Genomic DNA, 20,635 nt, shown 5'->3' on the forward strand with positions numbered 1-20,635 from the left:
TCCGGCTGCGGACAACTCTGGCCTGGCTGGGCCTGGCCGGCTGATCCACAGAGCTGCCGCAGAGCACAGCCGGCCGTTCGAGGATTCCAGGGGGAGGAACGGAGCGCCTCCCCCCCCGTTGAGGATTCCGGGGGGAGGGATGGAACGCCTCTCACCCCCACCATAAACATAATCCGCGAACAGGTAAGTCACTTTCGTACATCCCTAGTTTTCTTCCACATGGCAATCCAGAACTGGTAAGCTATACCAATGTAGACTGAGCTGGGGACAACTCTGACCACAAATCCACCCGTGGATACTTCTTCACATATGGAAATGGGCCAGCCTCCTGGGCCAGCTGAAAACAGACCACAGTAGCTCTGTCATCCACAGAATATGGGTACATAGCAGCAGCGGAAGCATGTAGAGAATTAATGTGGCTGAAACAGCTGCTGATGAAACTTGGAATAGACAAATAGAAACCAATTCAGATTGTGGAAGACAATCAGAGCAGTATAAGAGTTTCTCAAACTGAGAAAATTCAAGCACACACCAAGCATATTGGGGAAAAGTACCACTTAGTGCACAATTTAGCAGAACAAGGGATTATTGAGATGAACTACTGTCCAACTGCAGAGATGATGGCAGACATCTAAGCCACTACCAAGTGAATGCAAGAGCTTGTGGCTCAAGATGAAGCTTCAGGACTCTTGCATTTGACATTGAGAAGGGGTGTTGGGAATATTGCAACCACATCTGCAAGTTACAGGAAGGGGGCAGTGTTGCAGTTAGCTAGTTAATGCATGAGAATTTGGGGCATAGCTAGCCTTAGGAGCTCTGTAGCCTACAGTGTGTGATTTCCTCCTTCCTGCTCCTCCCCTGCCCCCTCTCTGACCTTCTCCATTGCTGGGAGCACATGGTGTGCTCTCTCTCGCTCCTGCCTGTGTAATGGAATACAAAATGGACTGAACGAACTCTGTTGTGAATATTATTCCTGCATCTTATGTGCAAGAATACTTGTGAATAAAGCTCTTTTCTTTCTTCACAAAAGAAAGGTGTGGTCTCTTTTTTATCCTTTTGTGTGCATGTGGAACTGGTATATGATCATTCTGTTCTGCCTTTTTTCCCCCTCTGCTAGCTGCTTTTTTAACAGGAGGCAGCAATACCAAGTAATTCCCACCACTATCTATCCCCCAACTGGCTCATGGTTTATGACCATGTGTTTTGGGAACAGCTCCGGCACTATTATTAATGGGTTAATCTGAGATTTTTCTAAATCGTTGCTGAAGGTCTACTACCTGGGATGTGTTTCCACACTAACGCCTTCATTTCTTTTCCAACTTTGTTGTGCTGTTTCCCCAAGCGCATTTTCTCGTGTGCATGTTTGTACCCTAGCGGGCTGCGATGCTTCCACACAGCCCTAATCGCGTTATTCTCTTGATGGCTGGGTGGAGCCCTTTTGGAGTGGGTCAGGTCTGCTTAGCCTGTCTGCTTTCCCACCTCCTCCTGTTTCCAATTCCCCCCTCCCTCGCTCCCTCTGCCCCACTGAAATTTTCCGCTCTGGCCATTCTCCTCCTTGCCCTCCTAGCCCTTTTGTTTTGCTTTAGAGAAGGAGTGAAAAATCAAAGCACTGTGTCTGGGGCATCCCCCCCCCCTTTAAACCTTCCTTGTTGCCCCTAAAATGGAGATTGAAACCACAATTGTGCATTAGCAAAGGGGCAAAAAATCAAAGCACTGTGTCTGGAGCATCCCTCCCCCCTTTAAACCTTCCTAGTTGCCCCCGGAAAGGGGATTTAAAGCGCAGTTATGCATTAATGAAGTGGCGAAAAATCAAAGTGCTGTGTCTGGAGCAATCCACACCCCTTTAAACTTTCTTTCTTGCCCCTAAAACGGGTGCTTATGTGTGCATCTTTTCATCTCTGCCTGATTGCTCCCTCCAGGATCATCTACCCCTCTCCTTTACGCCACTTCAGTGTTCCCGCCTCCTGGGCTGTGTTTCCAGGACAACAAAAGGAGAAGCTAATAGAGGAGTACTGGATATTTTAAAAGGCTTTCCTCTTCTCCCCACCCCCCTTCTCCTTTCCCCTGAAAGTCCAGATGCACCTGCATTTCAGCAGCAAGCCTCATTGAGCACAATGGGAGTTACTTCCAAATAGACACACATATGCTTGTGCTGGGAAAATGGGGGGGGGAGAACACAGGGGGAAACTAGCCCCAATTTTAACCCAGAGGACCTCATTGACCACAATGGGAGTTACTTCTGACAAGATAGTAATGGGTTTGTTGTGGAAAGAGAGCAAAACCAACCCCCATTTTAACACACAGGATCGAGATCGCGCTTAATCGCATTTAAGGAATTGGGCTTAAAAGTGTGCCATTTCAATTGAGGAGGAATAAGTTCTGATTTGGCATTCAAAGGCAAGCCTCATTCAGCACAATGGGAGTTACTTCTGTAGAGACACTAATGCGTTTGTTGTGGGAAAGAGAGTAGTAAAGACAGAATCCAGCCCCCATTGTATCCCGCAGGATAGCTATAACGAAGCTGCTAAGTACTTCAGTTCTAAGGCAATTCACACTGGATCCTCCCTTGGTTGCTTAAACGCATTTAAGCAATTGAGCTTTAATGTGTGCCATTTCATTTGAGGGGGAATCTCAAAGAGGAGAGTGCAAAAGCTGGTTTGAAACTCAACATTAAAAAAACTAAGATCATGTCATCTGGCCCTATCACTTCCTGGCATATAGAAGGGGAAGAAATGGAAGCAGTGACAGATTTTACTTTCTTGGGCTCCAAGATCACCGCAGATGGTGACTGTAGCCATGAAATTAAAAGACGCTTGCTCCTTGGGAGGAAAGCTATGGCAAACCTAGACAGCATAGTAAGAAGCAGAGACATCACCTTGCCGACAAAGGTCCATCTAATCAAAGCTATGGTTTTCCCAGTAGTAATGTATGGCTGTGAGAGCTGGACTATAAGGAAGGCTGAGCGCCGAAGAATCGATGCTTTCGAACTGTGGTGCTGGAGAAGACTCTTACGAGTCCCCTGGACTGCAAGGAGGTCAAATCAGTCCATCCTAAAGGAAATCAACCCTGACTGCTCATTGGAAGGACAGATAATGAAGCTGAAGCTCCAGTATTTTGGCCACCTAATGCGAAGAGAAAACTCCCTGGAAAAGACCCTGATGCTGGGAAAGATTGAAGGCAAAAGGAGAAGGGGACGGCAGAGGATGAGATGGCTAGATAGCATCACGGATGCAATGAATATGAACTTGAGCACGCTCCGGGAGAGAGCGCAGGACAGGAAGGCCTGGCGTGCTATGGTCCATGGGGTCACGAAGAGTCGGACACGACTGAACGACTGAACAACAACTCAGCCTCATCCACAGCAATGTGAGTTACTTCTGAGGAGACACTAATGTGTTTGTTGTGGGAAAGAGACCGAAACCAGCCCCCATTTTAACACATAGGATCTCTATTTGGAGATATAGTCCTAAGGCAATGGACCGAAGCCTCGAGATCACACTTAAGAGATCACACTTAATCGCATTTCAAGAACTGAGGGCTTTGATATGTGCCGTGTCAATTGAGAGGCTTCTCTGTTATTTGTGTGGTCATTGAGAGGGCAAGCTTCATTCAACACAATGGGAGAAAACACCCCTTGACTGGGGCCATGGGCTGTGTTCTAGTGCTTATTTTCAATGTTGTTTTAAAAGTTGGTCCCTCGGCATCCTGCTCCGAAACGGCAATGAAAACGGGGAGGGAAAAGGTTGGGTCACTGAGGTCACCCACAAAGGCCGGGCTACATGCCCCATGGGCAGGGCTAAGACAGCGAACCCAGTGCGATTGTGGAAACAGGTCAGTAATGGAGCCGCCATAACTGGGAAAAGTCGGACTATAAGCAGGCTCAGAAGAAGCGGTTTTTCAGCGAGAAAATGCAACACTGGGGCTGAATGGCCATGACATCATGGAACCACAGAGACCCCACAGTGCAGGCAGGTTGGAGTAAATCGCTGGTGGAAACACAGCCCTGGGCATGTTACATTGATTTGTTTCTTTCTGGTACAAGTTCCGTGAACTTACTGTCCAAGGTCAATCTTTGGTCATATATGCCTTTAATATCTCTTGTCAATCATTGTTCATGTTTATTGTAATGGCTCCCCACTGTGGTAAAAATGGCATATATAGAGACACGTCAGCCTTTCAGCAGTGCCATGAGCCATGACATAGAGTTTAGCTGACACATAGCACCATAAGCTTCATGTGCATGCCCCAAGTTAAGCATGAAAACAATTCCTAGTATGGTTATTGGGTAAATGTCAGACCATAAGTAAAGAACCAATCAAAAGTGAATGCGCTAGCTAGTTATGTAAGCTGAATGCAATAGCTGTATGGGTGTTGCCCAGGGTTGACTTTGCTTTGAGCACAGCTCCTCTGTCGAACTGTTCACAAACAATAAAATCAAGTTGGACCCAGCCTGAACATGTGACTCTCTTCTTGAGGTAAACTGGACTGACCTCCAGGGGAAGGAAACTAGCAATTTGTGCAACATCACTAGTAAGGGCATTCTTCAGCATCCCTTATCAGCAAATGTTTTTTTCTTCCTTAATGGTACCTGTGTGTCAGTTCTCCTGCTCCTCCACTCATTATCAGCAGCCTTGCAAGTACAGCTCATCGTGACTTTGCTATAGCTCTGCAAAGGCCTTTTGGAAAAAGGCAGCTGCATTTTTTCTTTTCTTTTGAAAACCAGTCCTTTAAAGTCTTAGAGATGTTATAATGCCATAACATTAATTGGTATAAAATCACAATTTCAGGGCTTCTTGCCCATGGGGCAGGGGTCTGGAATAGAAGTCTGGGGTTTTCTTAAATATGAGTCTGTGGTCTTTTAGAGGGTCTTCCTGTACCTCATTCAGACCATTCAACCATTCTAGATCAAATTAGCCATCTGCAGTTTAAAGTACCATCTTCAGTCTTTTGTTAGCAGAATTATTTAACCCTTTTCAGTGCTAGATTAACAATTAGCAGGTTTATGGCTAGAAGAGTAGCTGAGTAAGCCATATCTCCTATAGTGTAGCCTCAAAGTCTGTTCACCCAGTTCTTTTTCAAAGGTTCATCTAAACAAAACACTTCTTAAAAAGGAAAATTGTGGCATGTTTTTAAATGCTTGGTTAAAACTTTACATGTTTATATTTAACCTACATTGTTTAAATAGTTACTGCCAGGCTGGAGTGGGGAATAAAATGGTGACTTAAGAGAACAAAGGCATTGAAAGGTGGTCATGCTTCACCCACTACCACAAGATGTAGTGATAGCCAGCAACTTGAATGGCTTTTAAAGGAGATTATACAAAATCATGAAGGATAAGGCTAACAATGGCTACTAGGTATGATTAGGAATGTACGGACTGTGTAAGATCCACTCCATCGCGGATTGTCAGGTGCCTTTTGTTCCGTCATCTGCCCACAGACAGATGTAAATATTTTTTTCGTCATGTGGAAAAATACACCAATAGTTACGTAAATATTTACATAAGTATTTACATAATTTACATTAGTACATAATATTTAGCATATCGTCCCCCATTCCATTCAATGTTTCCTCAGCAGAAATTTCCATATTTTCCTACGAATTTGTATGTAGGAAATTTCGGGAAAGTAAAAAAAATCATCCGTAAGTCCATGGACTCCGCACAGCCTGTGGGGGTCACTCTGCAGAGGATTCTGCAGGTCGGATTCTTAGAAATTCAAGCTCATTTTAGTCTGACTCAGATTTCTCTAGCATCCCTAGGTATGATGGCTACATGCTACCTCCAGTATCAGGGGTAGTATGCCTGTTTATTAGAGATGGCACAGGTGCCTGGTTCTGTTTGGGAATCCAGTGGAACCCACCCTGCCTGCACCCCTGTGCCCCGCTCGCTGAGCCTCTGCCCCCACTTGCCCCCTGCCTGCGCTCAGCGAGTAGCCCATACTCACCCTGGCAGCTTCGTCGAGCTCCACAGTCGCCATATTTTGAAAAATAGAATGGCAATCACAAAAATGCACATATTTGTGTATGCATGAAAATGTGCATTTTTGTGCATATGCAAATGCACAATGCAAAAATATGCAAATATGCACATTCGCAAAAATGCATATTTGTGCGCTCATACACAAATATGCACATTTTTTATATCGCCCTTTTTATTTTTTTTTAACTGGTGACCACAGAGCTCGACAAGGCCACTGGGGTGAGTGTGGGCTGCTTGCCAAGCACGGGAGGGTCTTCAGCATGGTCTGGGGACAGGTGAGCAGGGGCTGGGCAGGCGCCTGGAGAACCGGACAGGGGCGGGTTCGCACATCTCTACTCTTTATGGCAGTTGCTGGAGAACATGAGTGGGAGGGTGCTATTGTACTCAAGTCCCACTTGTGTGCTTCCCATTGGGGTACTGGGTTCCCATAGGCCACTGTGGGAACAGAATGCTGAAGCAGATAGATGGGCCAACTTTGATCCAGCATGGCACTTCTTAGGGTCTTATGATGAATATTATTTTTAGGTACTCCGTGGAAGAAAGAATCCCATTGTACACATGGCTTTTCAAGTTTTAAAGTTTCATTACAGTGACATTTATTAGCAAGGAAGAAATGAGGGCTGTTGCCCCATAACTCTGCAGGGATCGGGGGAAACCTAGGAGAAGCTGTGCTGTGTTGCCACTGGAAGGCTCCTATAACTACAGACATCTCCAAGCAACTGGCAAAGTTTGCTCTAGGGCTGCCCATCTTTGTTGATGATGATGATGCTACAAGAACTTGCCTGCTGCCTGCTTAGCACAACTGTCTTTAAAAATTGATTTTTATGGGGTTTTAAAAAATACTTGCTGTTAGTTTGCTTTGTTTGTTCACATCTCATTTATAATAATAATAATAATAATAATAATAATAATAACAGCAGCAGCAGCAGCAAATGTAAGCTGACCTGGGCATTCCTGCATAAAAGCCAAAGGGAGCAGCAATGTTGTTAATCATTCACATATATAGACACTGGACTTTGATTTTTATGTCTTTGTTTCATAATATGTCAGGCTGAGCTGTGCTGCTGTGGGCCCAATAGTTTTAGAATCAGCATCAGATTCAGAAGTGGACTGGAGTGGTTTAAAACCCACTGCAGTCATGGGAAAGCTGGTTTCTCATTTAAAGGCAGGCTGAGGGAGGGGGTTGGTTTGGGCCGGCTCAGGCTGTGGAATGTCAGAATGGCAAGAGCCTGGCTCAGCCTTGTCTTCCATCTGTTTACAGATGAAAGGAGAGCAAAACTCTCTTCCAGCCACAGCTGCAAGATAAGGGATTAGGTCAAACCTCTGATTTATAACTTGAGAAATCTTCTGTGGGAACCAAGCAGAGGGAGGGGCTTGAGAGGTGTTACCCAGATTAAGACATCAACTCAAGACAGCAGAACAGAGATGCCTTGTTCGACATAGGGCTTGTTTACAGGCTAGAATCCCTTGTCAGAAGGAGAGCTCAAGTGGCCCCTCCTTTGCATTTAAGCCAGTGCTGAGGCTACAAAACCTTTGATGGGAACATCCAGCTTTTCTGCTTGAAACCCTTTCTGCCTGGACTCTCCGTAAATCTCGACCCTTGTCTGTTTGAACCTTGTATCATTAAGAACTTGCCTGGAACTATCCTGAATAGTTCCAGGAAGGCTTAGGCTGCTGGGGAGCATGGATAGTAGAAGCCCTGAATGGGAACCCCTCTACTGCCCAGTACTCTCTTTCTTACCTGGACTTATCAACATTTCAATTGCCCAAGACTTATAATAAATTATGAACTCAAGACTTTTGTCTGTCCAAAACTGTTACCAGGAGCTGGAGCAAGGGCTGGCAAGCCTGTGTTGGGAATGTCATCTTAAAAGCCCATAATGCTCCCTTGCCTGGACTTATCGTGATCCCTGACCTTTAGTCTGCCTTGACACACATACCGTGGAGATTCCAATGTAGAATCGATTTTTGGACTGAGCTCTGACTGTGTGTAAATTTTAGTTTCAGAACTTGTTCTTGAACCACTACTTGAATTGCATGGAATTTTACCTTGTCTAGATTTATTGTGATCTTGCATTGCATTCTGAACTGTAGAGATCCCAACTTGGAAAATACCATTGGGCTGATCTCTGACATGATTGTAGTTATTAGGCTTTGAACTGTTTCTTGGACTAAGCAATGTGCCTCTAGTTGTTGTTTAGCTATATGATTTCTGGGAAGATGTAACCATTAAGCTTCTACTGTGAGATTTGCTACAATAAATAGTCTCACAGACTTTGGTGTCCTGTGTCAGAGGACCACAGTGTGTGTGTGAGAAAAATGGGTTATGACACAATAGCATCAACTAACTCATTCTTCCAATTAGCAGACATTATCAAAACCTGTTGATGATTAAAGTAATTGGAAGAATGAGTTAGTTGATGCTACTGTGTCATGGCCCATTTTTGTGGCACACACTCTGGCACCCTTTATTGCTGTTCTAGTGACGTTAATGCTTTCAAAAATACTTGAGCGTTATCTTTACTGGTCAACTGATGAAATCTGCTTTCACCGATCAAATGCCCAGCCCTAACCTGAGCTCCCCTTCATGGATCACTGCCTTGATAGAATGATCTCAGTACGAATCCAAGGCAAACCATTCAACATCACAGTAATTCAAGTCTATGCCCCAACCACTGATGCCGAAGAAGCTGAGCTTGATCGGTTCTATGAAGACCTACAACACCTTCTAGAACTAACACCAAAAAAAGATGTCCTCTTCATCATAGGGGACTGGAATGCTAAAGTAGGAAGTCAAGAAATCACCGGGATAACAGGCAGGCATGGCCTTGGTGTACAAAATGAAGCAGGACAAAAGCTAATAAAGTTTTGCCAAGAGAACACGCTGATCATAGCAAACACTCTTTTCCAACAGCACAAGAGACGACTCCACACATGGACATCACCAGATGGTCAATATCGAAATCAGATTGATTATGTCCTTTGCAGCCAAAGATGGAGAAGCTCCATACAGTCAGTAAAAACAAGACCTGGAGGTGACTGTGGCTCAGATCATGAGCTGCTTCTTGCAAAATTTCGGCTTAAATTGAAGAACGTCGGGAAAACCACTAAACCATTCAGGTATGACCTAAATCATATCCCTGATGAATATACAGTGGAGGTGAGGAATAGATTTCAGGGATTAGACCTGATAGACAGAGTGGCTGAGGAACTATGGACGGAGGTCTGTAACATTGTTCAGGAGGCAGCAACGAAATCCATCCCAAAGAAAAAGAAATGCAAGAAAGCCAAGTGGCTGTCTGATGAGGCTTTACAAGTAGCTGAGGAAAGAAGGGAAGCAAAAAGCAAGGGAGAAAGGGGAAGATATATGCAACTGAATGCAGAGTTCCAGAGAATAGCAAGGAGAGACAAGAAGGCCTTCTTAAATGAACAATGCAAGGAAATTGAGGAAAACAACAGAATGGGAAAGACTCGAGATCTCTTCAAGAAAATCAGAGATCTCAAGGGAATGTTTTGTGCAAAGACGGGCATGATAAAGGACAAAGAAGGCAGGGACCTCACAGAAGCAGATGAGATTAAGAAGAGGTGGAAAGAATACACAAAAGAACTATACAGGAAAGATCTTAATGTCCTTGATAGCCATGATAGTAATGTCCTTGATAGCCATGATAGTGCGGTAACTGAACTTGAGCTGGACATCCTCGAGAGTGAAGTCTAGTGGGCCTTAGGAAGCATTACTAACAACAAAGCTAGCGGAGAGGACAGTATTCCAGCTGCGCTATTTAAAATTCTAAAAGATGATGCTGTTAAAGTGCTGCATTCAATATGCCAACAAATTTGGAACACTCAGCAATGGCCGCAAGACTGGAAAAGGTCAGTTTACATTCCAATTCCAAAGAAGGGCAACGCCAAAGAGTGTTCAAACTACCGCACAATTGCGCTCATTTCACATGCCAGCAAGGTGATGCTCAAAATCCTACAAGCTAGGCTTCAGCAGTATGCGAACCGAGAACTACCGGAAGTACAAGCTGGGTTTCGAAGAAGCAGAGGAACTAGAGATCAAATCGCCAACGTTCGCTGGATCATGGGGAAAGCAAGAGAATTCCAGAAAAACGTCTATTTCTGCTTCATTGACTACGCTAAAGCCTTTGATTGTGTGGATCACAACAAACTGTGGCAAATTCTGAAAGTGATGGGAGTACCAGACCACCTTACCTGTCTCCTGAGAAACCTGTACGAGGGTCAAGAAGCAACAGTAAGAACCAGACATGGAACAACCGATTGGTTCAAAATTGGGAAAGGAGTATGACAAGGCTGCATATTGTCACCCTGCTTATTTAACTTATATGCAGAGTATATCATGAGAAATGCCGGGTTGGATGAATCACAGGTCGGAATTAAGATTGCTGGGAGAATTCTCAACAACCTCCGATATGCAGACGATACCACCCTAATGGCAGAAAGCAAAGAGGATCTAAAGAGCCTCTTGTTGAGGGTGAAAGTGGAGAGTGCAAAAGCTGGTTTGAAACTCAACATTAAAAAAACTAAGATCATGGCATCTGGCCCTATCACTTCCTGGCATATAGAAGGGGAAGAAATGGAAGCAGTGACAGATTTTACTTTCTTGGGCTCCAAGATCACCGCAGACGGTGACTGTAGCCATGAAATTAAAAGATGCTTGCTCCTTGGGAGGAAAGCTATGGCAAACCTAGACAGCATAGTAAGAAGCAGAGACATCACCTTGCCAACAAAGGTCCGTCTAATCAAAGCTATGGTTTTCCCAGTAGTAATGTATGGCTGTGAGAGCTGGACTATAAGGAAGGCTGAGTGCCGAAGAATTGATGTTTTCGAACTGTGGTGCTAGAGAAGACTCTTACGAGTCCCCTGGACTGCAAGGAGTCCAATCAGTCAATCCTAAAGGAAATCAACCCTGAGTGCTCATTGGAAGGACAGATACTGAAGCTGAAGCTGAAATATTTTGGCCACCTAATGCGAAGAGAAAACTCTCTGGAAAAGACCCTGTTGCTGGGAAAGACAAAAGGAGAAGGGGATGGCAGAGGATGAGATGGCTAGATAGCATCACCGATGCAATGAATATGAACTTGAGCACGCTCCGGGAGAGTGCGCAGGACAGGAAGGCCTGGCGTGCTATGGTCCATGGGGTCACAAAGAGTCGGACACGACTGAACGACTGAACAACAAACCTGAGCTAGTTTTCAAGGCAAAACATTTAAGATTACAGAACAAAAAACTAGTGATGCCTCCTAACTTTGCCCAAACCATGCTTGAATATAAACTCGGGTGCCTCAGAAAAGCTTGCCTTAAATGAGACACAGGCTTTTAAAGACCTGAACTCTCCTCCAGCTCGCTTCAAAATACAAGTCAGAGAAGAATTCCTGGTTTCCCCTCTGCCCATCTCTGTCCCCTGAAAGTTCTCCCATCATTTCCCTACCCCCAAACACTCCCCTTCTCTTTGCTTCATGCAGCAGTGGTGACGAAAACAGCAATAGCAAGAGTGGAGGCTGGATGCTATTTTCCCACAGTCCCCATTCTCTGGTGCTGTGTTAGCGCCACTGCCTGAAAGTAAAGAAAGAGGAGATGGGATTGTGTTTGGGAGACTGGGGGGTTGCTGGAGATGGATGGGAGTATTTTCCTGAGCCCTCAGATTGGCTCTGAAAAATTACTCAGGTTCTTCCTATTTATGTTTAATTTTTTTCGCAGAACTCTGGGAATGTTTGAGTTAATGTGAGGCTAACTCAGGAGAAGTCAGTGGGAGGTACATTTTCTATACCAGGTCCTGGGCTGGGGTAAAATCATGCCATCAATGGGGGCATGGCCTAAGATAGAAGGGGCACAGGATCCAGTGTACACATGGCTCCATCCTATTCCTGCCATTCTGCCATGTATCTTTGCCAGCAGAATAGCTCCACTGGTGTACCACCGAATCCTACAGCCCCTCAACCAGCGAATCTTCAGTATAGGATTGAAACCTTCACTTCCCGGCATTTCCCTCTTTCTCTAGCTTCCCCTCAAAGATTTTTCCCCTTGTGTATCATATCTTTTAGATCGTAAACCTGAGGGCAGGGACCGTCGTATTCCTGATATTTTGAAGCTGCTTTGGGTGCCGTTTGGCTAAAGAGCAGGGGGTGGGGGGAAGGTTTTAAATAAATTGCCATCAGTCTCTCGCAGCAGTAGGGTACCAGAGGCAGTGTGGTGAAGTGGTTATGGTACTGGACTAGGGAGTCCCAAGTTCTAGTCCCCACTCAGCAATGAAACTCACTGGGTGACTTTGGGCCAGTCACTGACTCTCAGCGTAACCTACCTCACAGGGTTGTTGTTAGGATAAAATAAAGAGGAGGAGGAACATGTATGCTGCCTTGGATTCCTTGGAGGAAAGGCGGGATATAAATGTGACAAATAAATAAAGAATAAATAAGGGTGCTCCGCGTCAGGGTGAGCGCCGAGAGGAAGATAAAATGAAAGTCAACAGATGCACCCATTGCCACCACCACCACAAAAATTCACCCATTTCAGCATCATTGTCAGACTTGAAAGCATGCACTTCACCAGCAGGGGCATGTTGGCATGAGGTCATCCTGGAAGATGACATCCTCTAGTGCCTCCAACTGATAGTGTAGGCAGCCAGTTAGCCTGATCTAACATATGCCTCTGGCTGGGATCCTTTTTTTTAACATAGTCACCTTGCCACAAATGAATATGTTGTCCAAAGGCACCATCATGTGGCGGGACCAGGTATCTACTATGCCAGAGTGCTCTTTCACATTCAACTGTTATCCCTGGCATAGTAAATATCAGCTTCAAGGGAGCATATATCTCTACATGGATATTAATCCAGTTTAAACTGCTCCCTGGGCTGATGTGCTTACTGATGGTCAGCCATCAGAACTGGGAGATTTTAACCAAAGCATAACAAACTTTTCTTTTCAGGATGTTGTTGTAATGTGGTAAAAATTGCCCAATTCACACAGTGAACTGCTGCACATGAGCATTTCTATAGGTCAGCCTTCCCCAACCTAGTGCCCTCCAAATGTTTGGGACTTCAACTCCCATCATCCCCCAGCCAGCATGGCCAATGGCCAGGAATGCTGGGAGTTGTCATCCAAAACATCTGGGAGGCACCAGATTAAGGAAGGCTACTGTAGGCAGTAACAGCCACCCCCAGAACAAATCCAAAAAGCCTCGGTGTAGTGGCTGAAAAATGTAAGTCAGCTGTATACTACTATGGAGATTCATGTAAAGGGCGTTTCTGTGGGTTTTTTAATCTAAATATTTTACATCCGGTCTGATCCAGAAGAATTCTTTTTTAATACTTTATAAAGAATTAGGGTCAAAGGACCAGAACCTCAGGGCCGCAGGCAAAATCCAGCCAGCCTAGTTTCGCAATCCGGCTCTCCCAAGATAGTGTTCCAAGATAGCCACACCTCCTTCCCTGGCCCCACCCACCTTGGACCTTTAGGGTGCAACCCTATGCATGTTTAGACAGAGAAAAGGCCTACAACTCCCATCATTTCCCAGCCAGCATGGTTGGCTAGGGAATGCTGGGAGTTGTAGGCCTTCTTTTCTGTCTAAACACACATAGGATTGCACTCTTATTGTGCCATATTTGTGGGACCTCCTTCCTCAACAAATGAGGGAAGCGCTCTCTCTGTTTCATGGTTTTTGGGAGGGGTATAAGGCACATCTCTTTCATCAGACTTTTTGTCATAATTTCAATTTCAATTTGTTCTCTCTGCCTGTTTCTATGTTACTGTCTACTTATCTTATTATATACACTGTTCATGTTAGGTAAAAGTGTAGTTACTATGAACAACTTTGGATTCTCAGAAAAGTGTTTTATATAAACCCTCACCTGGGGACAGAATTTGTGTATTCCTTCCTTGAAAGCTTTATGACTACCTTAATGTGAAGACAGTCAAAAAGGCCTGCGCCCAGCAGCTCTGATGGGGGAGCTACATATGTTCCTGCGGTTGCAGTCCACCTTTGGTGTAGGTGATTGAATGGCATTACCTGTATTGGGCCACAGCTGTGGCAATGGGTTCCCAAGGGTATTCCTGCGTGAGCAGCAGATGTTCCAATATTCTCTTATCTTCCATTTGAAGAGTATATGTTTGAACTGCAGTATCCCGGTCCACATTTCTGTTTGTCTTCTGAAACTGCACTCTCCTAGCAGCAAAGAAAGAGTCACACACAGAGACACACGCTCCAAAGGCCACTAAGCATTCATCTGATGGGACTTTGCCTTCCAAATATGGCTGTGAGAAATTTCAGGTGGTCTCTAGTATTTCAAAAGAGAACTTGGAATCCTATTCCAAGTATGTATGGGTGCTTCCAGATGAGGCCTTTATCATGCAATTGCCCTTCCCCATTCATGGAATTTTACAGGGGTCCAGATGACAAAGTCTTCAACTTGAGACCCTCCAGTGTTTTTTGACTGCTTCTTCCATCTTTTTTTTCTTTCTACAAAAACCCATTAAGGAAGAAAAGATGGAAAAGATGGCACTATGTCTTTTGATCAGAAGCACTAGGAGCTCTCCATCTTGGAAGCACCCTAACTTGAAAGCAAGCTTCCAGTCCTGATTGCCTCCTGGTTACATCTTCATTACATTCAAAACTAAAAAAATAGTCTCCAAAGCAAAAGGAGTGGGAGCAGCAGGAGGAGGGCAAGGCAAGAAATAGGGATTAGATGTCCTGTTGGCTTTTGGTGGCTCAGCTGGTAAGTTTGTGTGGCAGGACCTCCTTAGCAGTGGCACTAAGTTTATGGTACTCCCTCTCTCAGGAAGCCCAATTGTATATTATTCTTTATTTTAAATTGTTGTAAGACAGCTTCTTGTGGAAAGGCAGGGAAAACATGTTTTAAATCAGTAGTTATGTATTTCTGAATTGTTTCTTCTAGTGTGCATTGGCAGTGTAGGACCCTGGCCAAGGGCCTATCTGGAGAGACCTGCTACTTACTCTCCAGAAAAGAAAGGTCCTCCTTTGCTGATCATTTCTCCAATCAAAAAAGAGGAATATTCTAAAGTATCCCCTTGAATTACCCCTCCAGCAATTCCTGCAGTTATATGCCTTTCTTCAAGTGAATGTAGCTTTCCACATCTAGGGACCATTCTTGAAAAAGCCCATTGTGATATGCCCTGGTGCCCTTCAGATAAGCCTTCCCCCACTCCTAAACCTGAGATCACAGGTTACTAGGTAAGTCAAATTCAATGAGTTTTGGCTTGTCTCAGGTTTACCACTCGTACTAAACCTATCCTAAAACGTCCCTATCCAGTAGTAGCTGCCACCACCTACTGAACAGAGCAGCATCAATCTATATAAAGTTTTATGGGAGAGAGATATCCCATTGGGAGAGTCACCATTCTGACCTTTTCCAGTCACTGCCCACAACTTCCTAGGGAGCTAATGTGTGCTGTTCGGTCGGTACCTTGACTGAGAAAACCCTGTATTTGATCTAGGCCGTGTTTCCACGACAACGGAAGATGCTAATGGAGGAGTACCGGATTTTTTAAAAGGAATTGGCTTTGCTGTAAATTGCTGGAGGAAACACACACACCCCGGCTCTTTTTATGGGAAACAATAATTTGTTTGGGTTTCTTTTACGAAGAGTACTCATAGCCTTTTCATTCCTACCCCATTCACCCTGTAAAGAAATTCAGGCCATCTCACTCACCCCTGTAGCATCCAAAGGGTGAAGCCAAGAAGGAAGACCACACAGATGGCCAGTGTGCAGTCCTGTTTCCTACACCGGAAGCAGAAGGACATGGCGAGCATCAAGTCACAGTACTGCTTTTGTCCTGCTTCTCCTAGGGTGATGTAGGTCCCTCAGTTGTGTCCTGTTCAGCTACAACATGAGCTTGTACGAAAAAGCTTCAACCATACCTGAGCTGGGTCAAAAAAGTATGTTTGAAAAGGTAGCCAAAGCTAAATTCCTGTTCCTTTTTCTTGTATCCATAAATCTGCCCCCATAAAAATAGCATGACTTTCAGAAATGCACAGCGACACAAATGTGCACCAAGAACACAATGGACACTATATTTCCCTGAACACTGGTGGCACAAGACAGTTGGTGAATTCATCATCCAAGAAACCAGCTCAACATTTTGTTTATATACCCACAAATTTGGCTGTTGGTCTAACCAAAAACTCACCTAACCCAGCATCAAGACATTTTGCTGCCTGAGGGCATCCTTGCTGCCTTACAAAGGGCATCTGCCACCTTGGCCAAGGTGTATCGTCCCTAAGGCCAGACAAGTTATTTTGGCACCTGAAGAGAATAGCTCCCTGCCTCAATATGGCCATCAAAAACCAGTAATAGATTAAATAAGTTCAATTTGCTGCCCTTTTATAGTGCCCACAATCAACTGTCTGAGGCAGCTACTGGAGTCAGCTGAAGCTGGGGGGCAGGCAGCAGCAGTGAGGTATTGGAGATGGCCTCCTGTGTGCCCCCTAAGCTAGCCTGCCTTGCCCTCAGCTATGGATTGTGGAGGACACTGTCCCAATTGTCAATGTTGAAGTAAGACTTAACTGCCAGTCCAGTCAGCTTCTGTACATGAAATGGGGGGGATGTGGGGAGCCACCTCATCCTTTTCCTCAGGTAGCAAAATATCTTGGGTCAGCCCTTGTGCTGTTGGCCCTGCCCAGCATTAGGTCTCCAACAGTGGACAGCAAGATTCCCTCTACAATCTCACAAGAAATGAAGTCAAATCCATGTATTGTTTTTAACACTAGTGACTAGGTCACTACACTATAAATCTTCCAACATCTGATGCAAAACATTATTAAATTACAGAAACTTTAATGTTTGCAAATACCTCATAGAACCCAAACCACCTACTTCTGTTCTGTCAGCACAAATGTTCAGGCTAGTTCTTTATCCATCATTCTGACCAGTTCATACGATCACTGGAGCCCAGCATGTGCCAGGCATTTTTCAATATTCAAGTCGTGGGTTGACATGTCATCTGAACCCAGGTGGTGGGTCCTGTGTGAGGGTTAAACAACCCTTGCATAACCCTAGAACAGGCCACGGGTTATGCGAGGGTTGTTTATGCTCACAACAACCCCCACCACCCCGGTTCAGACAACACGACAAGTTGCAGCCTTGGCTTGAATATGCATAATGCACACACACCTGCACACACAGCAGATCACCGCGGCTTAAATTAATAAGCCACTGTGGCATATCTGTTCATGCAAACGGGACCATCATGTGTTGCCCCTGATGGGATTCTTGGAGGGAAGCCCTGTTTGGGCCTTGGAAGCTGCCAGAGGAGCCTGTGTGGTTCTGAGGAGATTCTGAGGAGACTGGTAAGAGAGAGATCAGATTACAGAGACAGAGGGAAAAGCAGAAAAGACCATGCAGAAAAGACCTTGAAGGAGAAAGCAGATGCCCTCACACAGCAGCATTATGGGATGCAGCCTGAGGCCTACAACTGTGTAGCCAGAGGCAGGGCCTGAGAGACTCTGGATATTCACCATGGCCTAACACCATTACTGGAATCCCTGCGCTCTTCGTTGATCAAAGCCTCACTCTAATTTGCATACCTACCTGAGTTGCTTTTATTGCTTCCCCCCTCCCTGTTACATAAATCTTAGCTCTTGGGTGTTTCTGTTTTGTATCCTGTTAATGTGATGCTGGGTGGCAAGGCACAGCGGTGAGATGCTGGAGGACGTGGCGGTGCCAGCCCTGCCCAGCATTACGTCACCGCCAGCAAGATTTCCTATAGAAACTCACCAGAAATCAAGTCATCTAATTATTGTTTATTAACTGCGAGTTTCCACGATATAAATCTCTCACAAGGATTGCTTGGCAGAAACAGCCATATCCAGTTATCTTTCCCCGGTCCCTGGAAATCCAAGAGAGACTAGCCACAGGGAGGAAGATTAGTTGATGAGGCAATGATGCACTGGAGCTCTTCCTATTAGTGAGGGAGAGCTCCAATGCAAAAGAATATTCAGCTACAATAAAAGCTCAAGGCACAATACCACAAAGAACAAAATCCACCTACTTAACAGAAGGACACAACAGAAGGTATCGATAGCACTGTGTGCTCAGCCCAGGGAAACCCTGTGTAGTGTAGCCCCCTGTGGGACTGGGCCTTGGAAGCTGCTGGGGGGGACTGAACTGTCCTGAGGAAATTCTGAGGTGATTTGGAGGCGGTTCTCTGAATACATATTCTGCAGGGGTGGGCGACCCACTTGGATGCTTCACCCCAGGAGACTGATGGAAACCAATGGATTTCTGAACGCTCTTGGGGATTTTCCAGTGGAGAAAGCTGGTGATCCAGCTGAAGCCTTTACGTAGCCTATCACGGTGAAAAAAAAGGGACGCAAATGGCGGAGGCTACGGCGGCCGCCATTTGCGTCCCTGCGCAGCCCAGCAGCAGCCGGATGTCGCTGCGGGCGGCCCCAGCCGGCGGCTCCGCAGAGTTGCTGTGGAGCGGAGCCAGCCGGCGAGGCTTTTGGGGGGAGGGACGGAGCGCCTCCCCCCCATTGCGGATGTCACGAAACGAAACAGGTAAGTCGTTTTGTACATCCCTAATACTGGGGAACTACAGTCAGTGAAACATGCTGGACATCAGATAGAGCACAAATGGTGCAAGACTCAAAGTGACGATGACCGAGCATGCTCTAGAGCACATAATCGTGCCTATTGCATGGCAGTGACTTCGTTGCTTCCTCAAGTAGCCGTCCAGCACAGCTCTTTCAGATAGTTTGGGGGAAGTTAATACTCTCTCCAGAGAATGGGACCCTGGTCCCCTCAAGGACCCCCTGTGACCTTTTGGCATCGCGCTTTGAGGGGAAAATCGCTTGTCTCCACAGCAAACTTGACGCTGTTGTTAGCGCAGTTCCAGCTGAGGTGTCTGACGCCACCATCTGCCCGATTTTGTGGGATCAGTTTCAGTTGCTGTGGCCTGATGATGTGGACAAGGTACATGCAACAGTGTGACTGACCACGGGCCCTCTTGATCCTTGCCCCTCTTGGCTAATAAAAGCTAGCCAGGGGAGTATGACTGGGTGGGTCCAGCGTGTGGTGAATGCTTCTTTATGGGAAGGGGTGGTTCCTGCTCTCCTTGAGGGGGCAGTAGTGCGACCACTCCTGAAGAAACCCACTCTGGACCCAATGGAGTTCAACAACTACCGCCCAGTTGCAAATATCACTTTCTTAGGGAAGGTACTGGAGAGGGTCATGGCGGAACAACAGCATTCTTGGAGGATACTGATTATCTAGACCCATTCCAGTCTGATTTTGACCTGGTTACAGGACTGAAGCAGCCTTCGTCACCCTAATAGATTACCTTTATCGAGAGAAGAACAGGGAGAGTGCAACCCTGTTAATTCTGCTCAATCTCTCATCAGCTTTTGATACCATCGACCATGGTATCCTCCTGGATCGACACCGTAGGATGGGCATTGGAGGCATTGTGTTACAGTGGTTCCGGACCGACCTACAGGGCTGATTTGAGAGAGTAACATTGGGTGACCATTCCTCAGCACCTTGGCAATTGAGCTATGGAGTTCTGCAGGGTACCACCCTGTCCCTAATGTTGTTTAACATCTATATGAAGTTGCTAGGAGCATTCATTAGGGGATTTGGAGCCACGGCTCTATGCTGATGACACAAATCTCTATCTCCCTGTGTCATCTGAAGCAGGTGAGACTGTGCAAGTTCTGGATCAGTGCTTAAACACAGTAATGGGCTGGATGAGGGCCAATAAACTGAAGCTGAATCATGGCAAGATGGAAGCCCTGTGGGTGAGTGGTTCCTGGTCCTGGAGATGGGTTCATTGCCTGTTCCGGATGGGATTGCACTCCTTCTGAAAGATGAGGTTTGTAGTCTAGGAGTACTCCTAGATCCATCCCTGTTGCTGGAGGCCCAAGTGGCCATGGTGTCTTGGAGTGCCTTTCACCAGCTTCAGCTGCCTCTCCCGGACAGGGATAGCTTGGCCACAGCAGCAGAGGCGCTAGTAACCTCAAGACTGGATTACTGCAATGCTCTCTATGTGAGGCTGCCCTTAAGGCTACTCCAGAAGCTGGAGCTACTGCAAAATGCAGCAGCTCAGCTGTTGTCAGGAGCTGCCACTTTTCAGCATGCAACTCCTTTACTGAGGGAACTGCACTGGCTGCCTATTCACTACTGAGCCAGGTTTAAGGTTTTGGTACTAGTATACAAAGCCCTTGGGACCAAGATAGCTGAGAAGGCACCTTCTCCCTCACCAACCTGCCCAGTCACTGAGGTCATCAGAGGGCATGCTCCTGGTGGTTTTGCATGAATCTATGGCCTGATTGGAGAAGAGCCTTCAGTGTGGTGGCCCCCTTCCTATGGAACTCCCTGCCTCTGGAGATCAGGGAGGCACCAACACTGTATTGTTTTTGGCACCTCCTGAAAACAGCTCTTTTCTAGGAAGCCTTCCTTGGCTGACCCACCACGGTTTTATTGGCACTCTGTTTTTTTTAACAAGAATAATTTTAATATTGTGTTTTATTCTTTTTGGATTTTTTTATCGTTTTATCTGTTGTTGTTCACTGCTCTGGAATCTGTTTAGATGTGGAGCAGTAAATAAATGTTGTAAATAAATAAATATGGATAGGATCAGGTTACAAGAATATGGTTCTCTAAATGTTTACTCACAGTAA

The 20,635-nt window shown here is 45.7% G+C and overlaps 1 protein-coding gene across 2 annotated transcripts in view; it reads right to left on the reverse strand.

Annotated features, from left to right (window-relative positions):
- LOC146342678 (alpha-N-acetylneuraminide alpha-2,8-sialyltransferase-like) overlaps positions 1–18,092 on the reverse strand; it is a 59,630-nt gene extending 41,538 nt beyond the window's left edge. Inside the window, exons 1-3 of one of the 2 annotated variants that reach the window (XM_084806208.1) lie at positions 18,007–18,092; positions 15,669–15,882; positions 14,009–14,164 (exon numbers count right to left, since the gene is read on the reverse strand). In XM_084806208.1, the coding sequence (XP_084662334.1) occupies positions 14,009–14,164; positions 15,669–15,769 (257 nt within the window). In that variant the 5' untranslated portion in view covers positions 15,770–15,882; positions 18,007–18,092. The remainder of the gene's footprint in view (positions 1–14,008; positions 14,165–15,668; positions 15,883–18,006) is intronic. The other variant, XM_084806209.1, reaches the window with a different exon arrangement.
- Between the last annotated feature and the right edge of the window lie 2,543 nt (positions 18,093–20,635).

Source organism: Heloderma suspectum, chromosome 6, assembly GCF_057233095.1.
Source record: "Heloderma suspectum isolate Gila_16-S chromosome 6, 16-S_ref, whole genome shotgun sequence".
Lineage (NCBI taxonomy): Eukaryota > Metazoa > Chordata > Lepidosauria > Squamata > Helodermatidae > Heloderma > Heloderma suspectum.